The 13,592-nt window shown below is 53.6% G+C and overlaps 1 protein-coding gene across 3 annotated transcripts in view; it reads left to right on the top strand.

Moving 5' to 3' along the window:
- The window catches only part of CACNA1S (calcium voltage-gated channel subunit alpha1 S), a 111,034-nt gene that overhangs the window by 24,669 nt on the left and 72,773 nt on the right, over positions 1–13,592 (top strand). For all 3 annotated transcript variants that reach the window (XM_039535021.1, XM_039535018.1, XM_039535020.1), the window contains exons 3-12: positions 3,476–3,615; positions 4,220–4,353; positions 5,426–5,578; positions 6,161–6,366; positions 7,429–7,532; positions 8,773–8,921; positions 10,053–10,134; positions 10,980–11,140; positions 11,628–11,853; positions 13,379–13,586. In XM_039535021.1, coding sequence (XP_039390955.1) covers positions 3,476–3,615; positions 4,220–4,353; positions 5,426–5,578; positions 6,161–6,366; positions 7,429–7,532; positions 8,773–8,921; positions 10,053–10,134; positions 10,980–11,140; positions 11,628–11,853; positions 13,379–13,586 — 1,563 coding nt within the window. The remainder of the gene's footprint in view (positions 1–3,475; positions 3,616–4,219; positions 4,354–5,425; positions 5,579–6,160; positions 6,367–7,428; positions 7,533–8,772; positions 8,922–10,052; positions 10,135–10,979; positions 11,141–11,627; positions 11,854–13,378; positions 13,587–13,592) is intronic.

Here is a 13,592-nt window from a genome sequence, read left to right on the forward strand (position 1 = left end):
TGTAACAGCAAACTCCCTCTCCCCTCACCTTGTTAAACCAGTAACGCCCAGGGACACTGAGTCCCACTCCCTCTGCATGCAACGCATTGGAACACACGGAAAAACCCAAGAAACCCCCCACTTTGTCACAACTCCCATCCCCCCAGAGCCAAGCCACGCTGCACCCCCTGGCCCAGACACCAGCACCCTCTCCCTGCAGAGCCCAGACGCGGAGCACCCCCAGCCCAGAGACCAGCACCCCTCCCCCCAGAGCCCAGTCGCGGTGCAGCCCCCAGCACAGACATCAGCACTCCCAGAGCCTTTACTCCCTCTAGCTTCTTTACTGTCCCACCGGGGGACATGGTGTGGTGCAGCCCTGCCCTTCCTCATCCTTTGCCAGAGCTGGCTGGGTCTGCAAGGCCCTCCCCGTCCCTAGGAGAATGAGGATCAAAGTGCTCCGCTCTGCAGAGTCCAGCGGCCCCTAGTGGCAGTCGGAAATTCTGCAGGGTCAACAGGGAATTATGCAAAATTCTGCATTGCGTGGCGGAGCAGAATTCCCCCAAGGCGTAAGAGGCTGTGCATGAGCAGGAGTAGCAGGTGTGGAGGTGACCTGGGAGTAGGCTGTGGGAGAAATGCAAGCTGGGTACAGAGTTTTTGGGAGGCTATGGATGCTTAGTGAGAGAGTGGGGGGCTTCTCTCAAAGAGTATTAAACTGGTTTGCTCCATTTTCCCTCTTAACAGCAGGGGATACATGAATTAGTGATTTTCACCCAATAGCAGTATTGCCAACCTCAAGAGGGACGAGGGAGAAAACTTGTTCATCTTAGCCTCTAAGGATAGAACAAGAAACAATGGGCTTAAACTGCAGCAAGGAAGGTTTAGGTTGGACATTAGGAAAAAGTGCCTAACTGTCAGGGTGGTTAAACACTGGAATAAACTGCCTAGGGAGGTTGTGGAATCTCCATCTCTGGAGATAATTAAGAGTAGGTTAGATAAATGTCCATCAGGGATGGTCTAGACAGTATTTGGTCCTGCCATGAGGGCAGGGGCCTGGACCCAATGACCTCTCGAGGTCCCTTCCAGCCCTACAATCTATGGATCTATGAATCTAAAAGAGATCAAGAATCATAGAAGATCAGGGTTGGAGGAGACCTCAGGAGGTCATCTACTCCAACCCCCTGCTCAAAGCAGGACCGACTCACATCCTCTAAAATCCTGTGCTTGGCCCCACAATCAGTGAGATTTTAAAAAAAAATCATCATACTCTGTTTTTCAATGTGTCTTTTGCCTTCCGAACTCTGTGTGTGTGTGTGTGTGTGTGTGTGTGTGTGTGTGTATGTGTGTGTGTGTGTGTGTGTGTGTGTGTGTGTGTGTGTGTGTGTGTGTGTGTGTGTGTGTGTGTCATAATGTCCGGTTGCCAAGTCAACCTTTACTGAACACGTGCCTCTCCCTGGCTGCCTGAATGGAGGCTGCAAGTAGGCAGACATCCTTCAGGAGAATTCGAAAGGAGAAGATGTTGTGTTTGGGCTACTCCTCAGTAGCAAGAGGTTCATTTCAATATAATAGTCATGCTTCTGGTAATGGTATCTCCTTATGAGGATGGATAGCCCCTCAAAAGTATCCATTCCAAAATGGAGAGCTGCCATAGAGCAGTGGTTCCCCAACTTTAACAACCCATGAACCCCTTTCACTAAAATGTCAAGTCTCACAAACCCCCTCCTAAAAATGAATATTTCCAGGGATTTTCTCCTTTACCTGAGTATAAATTAGAAAAGCAGTGATCTTGGAAATATAAAATTGTTTTTTAGGACATGCTGATTACACACTATGTATTATTAATTATTATTTACCATGACAGTATTTTTATTACATTATGAGAATGGCAACACTCTTCCAAGATCTCACTTTCGTCGCTTGTATCACTTTGAATAAGCCTGTTATAATACAAGGCTCGTAGGTTTCATCAAGGAGTATCAGACTGAAACAGCATGAAGGGATTTAAGAAGCCAACTCAGAGTTCCTCCTACACAAGCATTCAGGTCTTGAACAGTCCAGGCAATCAACGCTCATTACAACAAAGCTTAAACTTGTTCTTCATAATAATTTTAAGAACAACACTAGCTGCCTATTTAATTTAAAAAAAACAGCAAAAACTATCTACCTCCCTTTGCATTTCTTATAAGGAGTCTTGAAGTTTAAATCTCAGTGTGAGATTATGCTTGCTTTGATCTGCTTAGCTCTTGGAAGTCCAGGGGCTCCGGGCTGCTGGCCCTGCGGTCCCTAGGGACAGCTCTGTCCACCATTAGGGAATTTTTTCCCGAGAACCCCCTGCAACATTTCGCGAACCCCCAGGGGTTCACGAACCCCAGTTTGGGAACCACTGCTGTAGAGGGAAGGCATCCATGCTGGCTGGAAAAAGGGGAGGATGTATGGGAAGTTCTTGTACACAGGTATAACCTCAGTGGAGAGCTCTGTCGTGTGACAAAGTTACAATATGATAGAAAAACCTAATTCACACACATTTAGAAATAGACTGTACAAGGCCTGTAACATGGAGCTGGCAAACGAGCAATGAACAGCGGAGAAACACAAAGCATTCTCTCTGTGCAGCACGTTTTCCAACGATTTTTGAATAATGAGGTGAGCTGTAAAGATCTTGACACACAAGAAGCTCTTTACAACATCAAGCCCCTTTCAGAGCTTTCCTTAGCTCAGTGCAGTAATTACATTCATAATCCCTAAATATGATTTTTTTTTTAAAAATCAAATCAGTCACATTCAAAGCATTTCAAAAATATTTTAAACCATCTTCTGTTGTTGTATAATTTTGAGAACTACATGCATATGTATATGATCCAGTAATTACAATGAATAATTTGATTTTTAATTAATAATTGTCCAAATAACTAAAAATAAATCATTTTTTATTTTAAATAGTCTTCTCTTTCACAGCCTCCCCATCCCCTCATCAGTTCAGTCCCACCCATCGGTCCCCAACCCCTCAGTCCAGCCCCCGGAGCCTCACCTTTGCTCCTTCTAGGTTTCCTCACCCCCATTTCCCAGGCCTGGGGGGGATGTAGTAGGGTCACCTCTCATCTCCCCTTTCCCAGGCTGGGGGGTTAGGGATGGCTCCCTCTGTCCCTACCCAGGCCAGGTGCTGGAGGAGCAAAGAGCAGAGGTCCTGCTCTGTCCATGTTTCTCACAGGATGGGAGGAGGGAACGGAGCCAGTGCTGGCTCTGCCAGCTTCCAGCAGGACCAAACTTTGCAAGGGGGCTCTAGCTTCTTGCATCAGTGCCAGACAGGCTCCAGACCCCCGTGAAATCCCATCACTCACTATAAAATCATTGGCAATACTGCAATAAACAAGCTGCACTTTGCTGCATGATTGCTGGGGGTGGGTAGTCCTAGGGCTGTGGTGTCGTTCCCCCTCACTAGGCGTCGCTGGTCTGTTACCCACCTCACTACTGGTTCCCTTCTGCCCTTCGTCGCTCATAGGAGAAGATAGAGTACGTCTTCCTGATCATCTTTACCATTGAAGCCACACTCAAGATCATCGCCTATGGGTTTCTACTTCACACGGACGCCTACCTCCGAAACGGCTGGAACGTGCTGGACTTTGCCATTGTCTCTTTGGGGTAAAGGAGGGCTGGTTTGGCAGGGTGGGCAGAAAGTTTCTTAGAAAATGTCCTGTTTGTTCTTGGGGCGGGTTGTGAGATCACCGTAGGGACAGCGTGACCAGGCCCGACATCTGGAGTTGGAGCTGAAGCCGGTGGGAGCGTTTCTAGTGACTCCCCTTGAAGGAGGCTCACTTGCCTTTTCCCACACGGCACCCCTCTGCCTGAGACGACTCCCCTGAGCTCACCCGCATGCCCTCTCCACTTTTACGTCCTCCTTCGAGACCTACAGGTTCTGCACACGGACTGGCTTTAAATCAGAGCTGGGAGAATAATTGATCGTTCGATTCACTGGCCATGCCGAAAAATGGGAAAAAAGCCGTACCGAACCGTTTGGGCTCGGTCTGAGATGAGGTTATGGTTTAGCTGTGCTGGCAGGGGCCGTGGTGGGAACTTCCCCGGCCCGGCCTGTACAGGGTGAGATTGACTTTCCTTGCTTGGATTTTATTTTTTTTTACTGTCTCCTTCCCCCCTTTCCCTTCCTCTCCATGTTCCTTCTCTCGCCCCCCTCCTCCCCTTTCTTCTCTCTTCCCTGTCCCACTCTCTTCCTCACCCACTCTGGCAGGCTGGTCACGGTGGTTGTGGAGCAGATCAATGTGATGCAGGGCGCACCGCTGACGGGGAAGGGCGGCTTTGACGTCAAAGCCCTGCGAGCCTTCCGCGTGCTGAGACCCCTGCGCCTGGTGTCGGGAGTGCCAAGTGGGTGAAAGCTGCCTGGATGGCAGGCGGCTCGCTGGCGGGAGGCTAGGGTCATGGCAGCTGCAGTAGGCTTCCCCTTCGCATGGGTCTGTGGCCAGCCTCCAGCTGGGTCTCGGCGGAATTCCAATTGATCAGCAAAGTCTAGATCAGGGGTGGCCAACCTGAGCCTGAGAAGGAGCCAGAATTGACCAACGTACATTGCCAAAGAGCCATAGTAATACGTCAGCAGCCTCCAATCAGCTCCCCCGACCCTGCTCCCAGCACCTCCCACCCTCCAACAGCCCCACCAATCAGCACCTCCCACTTCCTCCCCACACCTCCTGATCAGCTGTTTCGCAGCATGCAGGAGGCTCTGAGGGGGAGGAGCAAGGGCATGGCAGGCTCAGAGGAGGGGGGAGGAAGGGGTGGAGTGGGGGCAGGGCCTGTGGCAGAGCCAGGGGTTGAGCACTGAGCACCCCCTGGCACATTGGAAAGTTGGCGCCTGTAGCTCCAGCCCCAGAGTCGGTGCCTATACAAGGAGCCGCATGTTAACTTCTGAAGAGCCACATGTGGCTCCAGAGCCACAGGTTGGCCACCCCTCGTCTAGATAGTCCCCATGCTAGTGCCCCTCGCGGAGACATAACCCACCAGGACCCAGCAGGCGCCAATCCCACCATAGCCTGTTGTGAAAGGAGCTGGTGGGGGTCACTCCAGTGTCTAGGAGCCAGATGCCCCCATCCTGAGACCATCTCCCAGGAAGATGAACTGCGGGGACTCAGCCTTCCCCGATCCCTCTGGTGCAGTGTGAGGGGGCCTGGAGCTTCTGCTGCTTGTAATAAGATTGAGAGATTTCAGTCACCAGGGCTTTCCTTCTCGCACAGACCCCCTCCTGGGACATGTAGGGACATATGCTGGGGAGGAAGGATGGCCTAGTGGTTAAGACACCAGTGAGAGCTGGGCCCAGGTCCCTCCCTCTCTTCCCTGCCATGTGCTGCGGTGGCGAAGCAGTTCAGTGTGTCTGTGAGATGCTGCTGTGCTGCCAGTCAGGAGGGGAGGGGGCGTGACCTGTTCCCCTTCTCTCTCTCGGCTGCAGGCCTGCAGGTGGTCCTGAACTCCATCATCAAGGCCATGGTGCCCCTGTTTCACATCGCCCTGCTGGTCCTCTTCATGATCATCATCTATGCCATCGTTGGGCAGGAGCTGTTCAAGGGAAAGATGCACAAGACCTGCTACTACATCGGGACAGGTCTGGAACGTGGGCGACCCTCCCACCAGCCGGGGGGCAGAGCGGGGAAAGGGGAATGTGGCATTGCTGCTGTGGGGTGTGTCTGTGGAGTAAATCCATCAGTAGCATAGGGAAGCCCAGCCTTGAGTGTCATCACTGGCTCTGCCAGCACAGGAGCAGGGCATGGCTATATGATGTGACTGGGAGGTGTATGGCATGGCTGGGAGGTGTATGGCATGGCTGGGGGCATTATAAGGCTATATGGCATGGTGGGGAGCTGTATGGCATGGCTGGGGGTGTTATATGGCTATATGACATGGCTGGAAGGTGTATGGCATATCTGGGGGCGCTATATGGCTATATGGCGTGGCTGGGAGGTGTATGGCATGGCTTGGGGTGTTATAAGGCTATATGGCGTGGCTGGGAGGGTTATGGCATGGCTGGGGGCATTATAAGGCTATATGGTATGGCTAGGAGGTATATTGCACTGCACCAGAGCCCTCCTCTGGTTGGGGCCAGGGACTGAGGCACAAGCAGCAGCAGGAGGGTAGCTGTCCTTCTCCTCTGCTCAGCCTGACTTCTGTGCTTCCGTTTCACCCTCAGATGTCATTGCCACAGGGGAAATGGAGAAGCCATCCCCATGCGCCAGCACCGGCCACGGGCATCACTGCACCATGAACGGCACCGAGTGCAGGAGCGGGTGGCCGGGGCCCAACAACGGCATCACCCACTTTGATAATTTTGGCTTTGCCATGCTGACCGTGTACCAGTGCATCACCATGGAGGGATGGACAGAAGTCCTCTACTGGGTAGGTGCAGGCCTCAGGCCTAAGCCTGCTGGCTGTGAGGGAGGAGACGCTGGCACGGTCTTTGAACAAGAACATGGCACTAAATGGATTGGGCTTCCCAAAGGGTGGGAATCCCTCTGGGACAGCGAGCTCCGCAGACTCTGCAGCTACTGGGTGATGTATCCACTGAGTGATGAGCTCCCAGGGAGAAGGTGACACCCGCCAGTGCAGCAGAGTGTTTGAACCCTGCCTACCCAAGAGAGTCCCTGTCCAAGTACTGCTGAGATTCTCAAATGAACCCCACCCTTGCCTTAAAAGACAGGAGCCTAGTGGGAGCGAGTCCTCGGACGGCTCCACAGCTCTGGAGCTCAGGTATAAGTGACCATAAACTTGCCCTTCAAGCCACGAAGAATGGTAGGGGAGGAAGGATGGTGTGATGGCTCAGGGACAGGCTGGGAATTGCAGAGCTGAGTCCCAGTCCCGCCTCTGCCTCTGGAGAGCACTTGGTGTGTTACCCTTCTGGGCATCCTTTGTTCTCAGGAGTGTGGGATGAGGGCAGCTTGAGACACAGTGTGCTGGGCCAGCGTCTGATGTTGTATCTGGTGGCTTTTAATAATACCACCATCTAGCTCTTATACAGTGCTTTTCACCAGCAGATCTTAAAGCATTTCACCATCGTTAACCCCTCCCCCCCGGGAGGCAGGCAGGACAGTGCTATTATCCTCATTGCACAGATGCTGAGGCCCAGAGGCTAAGTGACTTGCATAAGGTCACATGAGGAGCCTGTGGCAGAGTAGGGAATTGGGTTTTCAAAGCCTTAAACCAGTGCCCTAACCACTGGGTTCCTGGGAGGAAGGCTGGTCAATGAGTAGGGACAAGTCTGAAACCTGGGAGAACCAGGGTCAATTCCCTGCTCTGCCACAGACTCTCATTGTGACCTCGGGCAAGTCTCTTAGTCGTTCTGTGGCTCAGTTCCCCATGCGTAAAGACTGTGAGGCGCTCAGCTACTCCAGCAATGGGCTTACCTGAGCCAGGTGGATTTGGTTCTCCCCCTGGATCTTCATCTGCCTCTGTCCTGCTCAGGTGAATGACGCCATCGGGAATGAGTGGCCCTGGATCTATTTCGTCAGCCTCATTTTGCTGGGCTCTTTCTTCGTTCTCAACCTGGTGCTGGGCGTGCTCAGCGGGTAAGGCATGTGGGCTGCACGGTGCCACCCTCCTTTCTCTCTGTCCCAGCAGGGGTCTGCCCCGAGGGAGGGGCTGGGTCCTTAGTGAGTTTGGGGATATGAACAGGACGGTTAAAAAACCCCTTCAGGCTTTTTCTTCTTTTTTCTTCTTCCCTTCTTCCTTGGTACCTTGGCTACCAAGGCTATCAAGCCTTGGCTTCCCTTTTCTCTTGGAGGACTCTTTGGATGACTCAGGAATGTGGAGCAGGGGCGCTCTCAGCCCCTAATTGAAGGGACAGGATGGCAGAATTCCTAATGCAGAGAGCTTTTCTCCCCAGCCTTAACAAAACCAGACAATGAACACATTGTAATTGTTCAGTTGTATTGTGGTAGCACCTAGTAGCCCCCATTCTGGCCCAGAACAAAAAGACAGTCCCTGCCCCAACGGCAGTTTTAAATAGTTCCTGTAAAATTCCCTTCCCTTCTCAGTTAACCAGGTGTCACTTCCTTGGTCCCTGCAGTGTCACAATCTTACTAGTCCTCAAGTCTTCCAGCGTGGCCAAGACATGAATTAAAGCAAACGGGTAAAATACCACTGAAAACAAACCCACCTGTCCTTTCCAGGCCTGCTTTATCCCTCAGAAAGGAGCAAAAAAAGGCCAAGCCTGATGTTTTCCCCCCTTGACGGGTCACCTTTACTCTGGAGAGCATGGGAAAGTGAGCACAGCTGGCAATCACTCTGCACCCTCCAGCTGTGTGAGCTTCCCCATTAGCTCTGACACTCCGTTATGATTTCTTCAAGGCTTTCCAGTATCGGATACTCCTGTGTGCCTCAACAGCAGCAGTGGGGACAGCCGTTAGTGCTCCTAATGTTAACTTGCCCTCTTTACAATCTAGCTGTAGTAGTTGGTTCTGTGGTTTCCTGTGGCAAGGAGTTCCACAGGATGATAAAAAAATGAGGAATAGGGAAGCATTTCCTGTTATTAGGTCTGTATTCCTCCTCCTCCCCTCCCCCCCAATTTTGTATTCTATAACAAAGGTAAAAGGCAGGACTGATCCATTCTCAGTCTTCAGTTGAGTTAAAGGAGTAATTCCACTAGCTGGCAGCAGTAGTAGGCTCTTATCCTCTCTGGGGACTAGCCACTAGAATGGGATGTGGCACACACTTGATGAGTGTGTCTCATGAGCAAGGCCTGGATTGAAGCTGCCCGCAGAGCCCCCTCTCCATTGGCCTCATGCCAGCCATCTGGGTTTGTTCCAGGGAGTTCACCAAGGAGCGTGAGAAGGCCAAGTCACGGGGCACGTTCCAGAAGCTGCGGGAGAAGCAGCAGCTGGAGGAGGATCTGAAGGGTTACATGGACTGGATCACCCATGCCGAAGTCATGGATAGCCACCGGGCCAGGGGAGAAGGTACCATCCTCACCTGGGTAAAGCCAGGCAGGACACGCCCAGGCCTGGCTTCCCTCTCGCTTCTGGAGAATGGTTAAATCCTCCACCGGGGGGAGGGGAGGTGTCTGTGGGATGAGTGGGGGGCGGGGAAGGCGGGGGGAAGGTTTGCATTTGCTCCTAGTTTACTCATTGAGGGAGGCTACCCCTCCCTTGACATTAACCAGGTTCAAGGTTTAGAAGCTGCTTCAGACCCACCAGAGATGAAGAGTTTTGGAGAGGAAAGACAGTCTTATGGCATAGGACAGGCCAAGGTCTCGGGAAGCCTGCAGTCTGTTCCTGGCTCTGCCACTGACTTACTGGGTGACCTCAGGAACGTCACTTCACCAATCCGTGCCTCAGTTTCCCCACGTGTAGTGGGATGTACTAACATTTGCCCATTTTGGGCTGAAATTAGTCACATTTGCTAAGGGCTTTGAGAACCTTAAGTGAAAGTTGCTCTAGAAGAAAGTTATTGACCCTCTTCCCTATTGCCTCCCTGGGATGCTGTTATCTGCTTGGATATGATCCCTTGGCTCTTTGTTTACTCTGTGGGGCATTTTACACAGCTGTGGAGCTCTATGTAATGATCACAATTCTGAACTCCATCGCTGGTCCCCTGCTCTCTGTTGCCACCGGTTATACTCCCGTGGTGTCTAGTATCACTCTGTTTCTTCGCACATTATGATGCCAAAAACCCCCTCCTTCCCAAACTTGTTCTACTGAGCGCAGACGTGTCTCTTGGGGAGGTTTGTCTCTCTTAGGGAGTTATTAGATGGGAACCCTTCCGTTGCAGATGTGCTTCTCAGGGTGTACCTACTCTGCAATCACTTTCATCTAGCCAGCTCGGTCACCAGAGTGGGTAAAGAAGCAATAGCCCCGTTAGTAATTATGCACTGATTTCACCGCTCCAGTATCGGAGCTAGCGAGATTAAAGTTCGCTCGGGTGCGTCTGCACAAGCTGCGATCACACCTCCGATTGCAGTGTGGACATTCCCTTAGAGTTCCCCTTCCAGATGTGCTTCTGGGAGGCTCCCCAGTGGGAATCCATTGCCGATGTCCCCATATGTCTCTTGAGGGGGTCCCCAGCTCACTGAAGATCTCTCTCTTTCATAGGGATGCTGCCATCAGAGGAAGGGGGTTCAGAGACAGAGAGCCTGTATGAAATTGAGGGCATGAACAAATGGATTCTCTTCTTGTGAGTAAACACACACACACACACACTCTCTCTCTCTCTCTGTCTCACTCTATCTCCTGCCTGACCTCGACTCTCCTGCTCTTGGAATCAATCCTGTTGTAAGAGCCCCTATTGGAAGAGCGGGTGTTTTTGTTAGGGGTGGATACACCATGTTCACTGCAGCCCACACAAAGGTGGATTGTGCTATGTCCGGCTCTGGAAAAAGGCTAGTTCAGGTGTTATCCCGCCTCTTCCTTTGGGGGACCATGTGTCAAGCTCCTCTCCCCTATCCCTCCTCCCACCCAGCACACTCCAGGGCTCCGGGAACTGCGTGGGTGGTGTCAGGAAATCCAAGGTCATTCTGACCGATGAGCAGGTGATGCCAGCGCACTTTAAGGGGCACTGTCCTCTCCAGAGCATGCACAGGACCGGCCACCATGCGGAAGGGAAGGCATCTCATGGATACTGCGCTGGGCGAGCAGCCAGGACACCTGGGTTCTATTCCTTGGGCAAGTGCCTTAGTTTCACCATCTGTAAAATGGGGATAAATGAAGCACACTTCCCCAGGGCTTTGAGACAATTTGTTCATTAACGCACCAGCGTCTCCTCTTTTACCCTGGTGCATCCCCATTTGGCGTGGTGATTGAGTGTGGACTTTGACCCTGTGCTGGTAATAATTTGGGATGGAGGAAAGGTGGTAGAGAGGGGCAAAGCGGTATCCCTGCCTGCAGAACCCCTCTCCTCTGCATTTGCGTGGGTCCCTAGGAGCTGGTGGGCAGGGCGCTTTGCAATGACTCTGCCCTCTGGGGCTGGGTGCTGGTGGGGCAGGGAGCCCCGAAGTCACCCTTCTTGGGCTGTCTCTCTAGCCGGCAGTGGAGGCGATGGAACCGCCTGTTCCGCAGGAAGTGCCGCGAGGTGGTGAAGTCCAAGTTTTTCTATTGGCTGGTGATCCTGCTCATCTCGCTGAACACCCTGTCAATCGCGTCCGAGCATCACTGGCAGCCCGAGTGGCTGACCCGTGTGCAAGGTGAGCAGGGCGGCCCAGGGCTGGGGAGCCGCTGCCGGTTCAGTGCATCCACGGGCGTGCGTGCGCACATGCCTGCCCAGACGTGAACACCCACATAGACACCCACACACCAACGCACACACGTGCATGCGCCTGTGCACCCCACACACGCAAAAGTGCACGTGCACCCCCGTGCCTGCATGCACATGTAGTTTCCTCCCGGTCTTGTGCTTCCCCTCCTGTGCACAGACCAACCTCTTGCTGGGGTGGGGAAGGGAACTTTCTGCTGCCACTGCTCAGGGCTAGGAGCTGGGCAGGTAAGTGTGTGTCAGCCTCCTCTTCCTCCCTGCTGCGCTGCCCCAGGATCGTAGGCTGGGGGAGAGGGAGGCAGCAGGGGGCGTAGTGAGAGGGCGGAGGAGGATGTGGTCTCACGAGCAGCCGCTAGTGGCCAGCGGGGGATCTGCCGCCTGGGTCCAGAGCGCTGACCGGCTGGGTTCACTGCTTGCAGACAGCGCCAACCGGGTGCTGCTGGCGCTCTTTGCGGCCGAGATGCTGCTGAAGATGTACGCGCTGGGCCTGCGCCAGTACTTCATGTCCCTCTTCAACCGCTTCGACTGCTTAGTGGTGTGTGTCGGCATCCTGGAGATTATCCTGGTGGAGATCAACGTCATGTCGCCCCTGGGCATCTCCGTCCTGCGGTGCATTCGCCTGCTGAGGATCTTCAAGATAACCAGGTGAGGGCATCTCTCCCCAGGGCCTGGGGTCAGGCAGTACAGGCAGGGGGGCTTGCACTGGGAAGCAGAGCTGTCCTTACCCCTTCTGAGGCCTCAGGCATCACCACAACTATGAGCTGCCGGAGGCTGAGGAAGGGGAACTGGTGATTTCTCTGGCCTCTGTGTGGCCAGGGTCAGGATATCTAGTGTCTGTTTACAGCTCCGGGAGGGGAGTGAGGTCTACTGGTTAGAGCAAGGGCCTAGGAGTCAGGACTCCTGGGTTCTACCCCAGCCACAGGAGGGGGTGGGGTCTAGTGGTTAGAGCAGGGGGCGGGGAGCCAGGACTCCTGCGTTCTCTCCCCGGCTCAGGGAGGGGAGTGGGATCTAATGGGTCAGAGCAGAGGGCGGGGAGTCAGGACTCCTGGGTTCTCTCCCAGGCTCTGGGAGGGGAGTGGGGTCTAGTGGGTCAAAGCAGGGGGCGGGGAGCCAGGACTCCTGGGTTCTCTCCCCGGCTCTGGGAGGGGAGTGGGGTCTAGTGGGTCAGAGCAGGGGAGGAGGGGGGCTCGGACATAGAACTCCGGGGCTCTAATCAGTGTCAGATTAGATCTGACACTGACTCACCCCCATCAGCCCCCAGCTGATCAGGCTGTCCTGTGAGTGATGGGGCAAACCACACTCTGAGTAGTTACCTGCGGCCCTGCTGGAAGGAGGGTGTGGAGAGTGCAGGGTCTGAGCCCTCCTGCCCTGAGACAAACCAACAGCTCAGCCCATCCTTTGGGACCCAGAGAGGCTTCTCACAGCTACCCGGAGCAGGAGCCTGAGCCCGCTCTGCCAGAGGGGTCCTGGAGACACAACAGAGAATGCCACAGGATTCATGAACCTCACTTCCCTAGGTTGGGATATTTGGTGGCAATAATGAAAATGGGAGGAAGCTCGGCATGGGGTTCACCTGGCCCCCAGATCTGCCCTCATCACCATAACATCAGAGCAACGGATTCCTCCTCATGCCCCCTGTGCGGCAGGGTAGCATCCTTATTCCTGTTTCATACATGGGGAACGGAGGCACGGAGGGGCTAAGTGCCAGGCCCATGGTCGCACAAGACATCTGTGGCAAAGCCAGGAACTGAGTACTAGGATGTGTTTCCTAGTGGAGAGTGCACTTGAATGGGAATCAGGAGACCTGGCTTCTACTCCCAGCTCTGCCACTGGCCTACTGGGAGACCTGGGGCAAGTCATGTCCCTGCCCAGTGCCTCAGTTTCCCCACTTGTGAGATGGGGACAAGGAACCTGGCGTCCTTTGCGAAGTACTTTGAGATCTACTGATGAAAAGCACGACAGAAGAGCGAGGCATTATTCTTATCATCTCCTGTCTAACACCTGGTCCCAGGATCACACAGGAGACATTTGGCCAAGCAGAGGTGAGATGATGGAGTGTCCCCCTCGAATGAGCAGGGCATTCCCCTCATCACCCTGCCCCCCATATCTGCTTGTGCACCCCAGCGGTGCCCCTCGGCGTAAGCAGCCTGTGTGCCTCTCCTCACGCTAGGTACTGGACCTCTCTGAGCAACCTGGTGGCATCCCTGCTAAACTCGGTCCGCTCCATCGCCTCCCTGCTCCTCCTCCTCTTCCTCTTCATCATCATCTTCTCCCTGCTGGGGATGCAGCTCTTCGGCGGGAAGTACGACTTTGAAGACATGGAGGTGCGGCGCAGCACCTTTGATAACTTCCCCCAGGCACTCATCAGTGTCTTCCAGGTATGG

Source organism: Mauremys reevesii, linkage group 4 (assembly GCF_016161935.1).
Source record: "Mauremys reevesii isolate NIE-2019 linkage group 4, ASM1616193v1, whole genome shotgun sequence".
Classification (NCBI taxonomy): domain Eukaryota; kingdom Metazoa; phylum Chordata; order Testudines; family Geoemydidae; genus Mauremys; species Mauremys reevesii.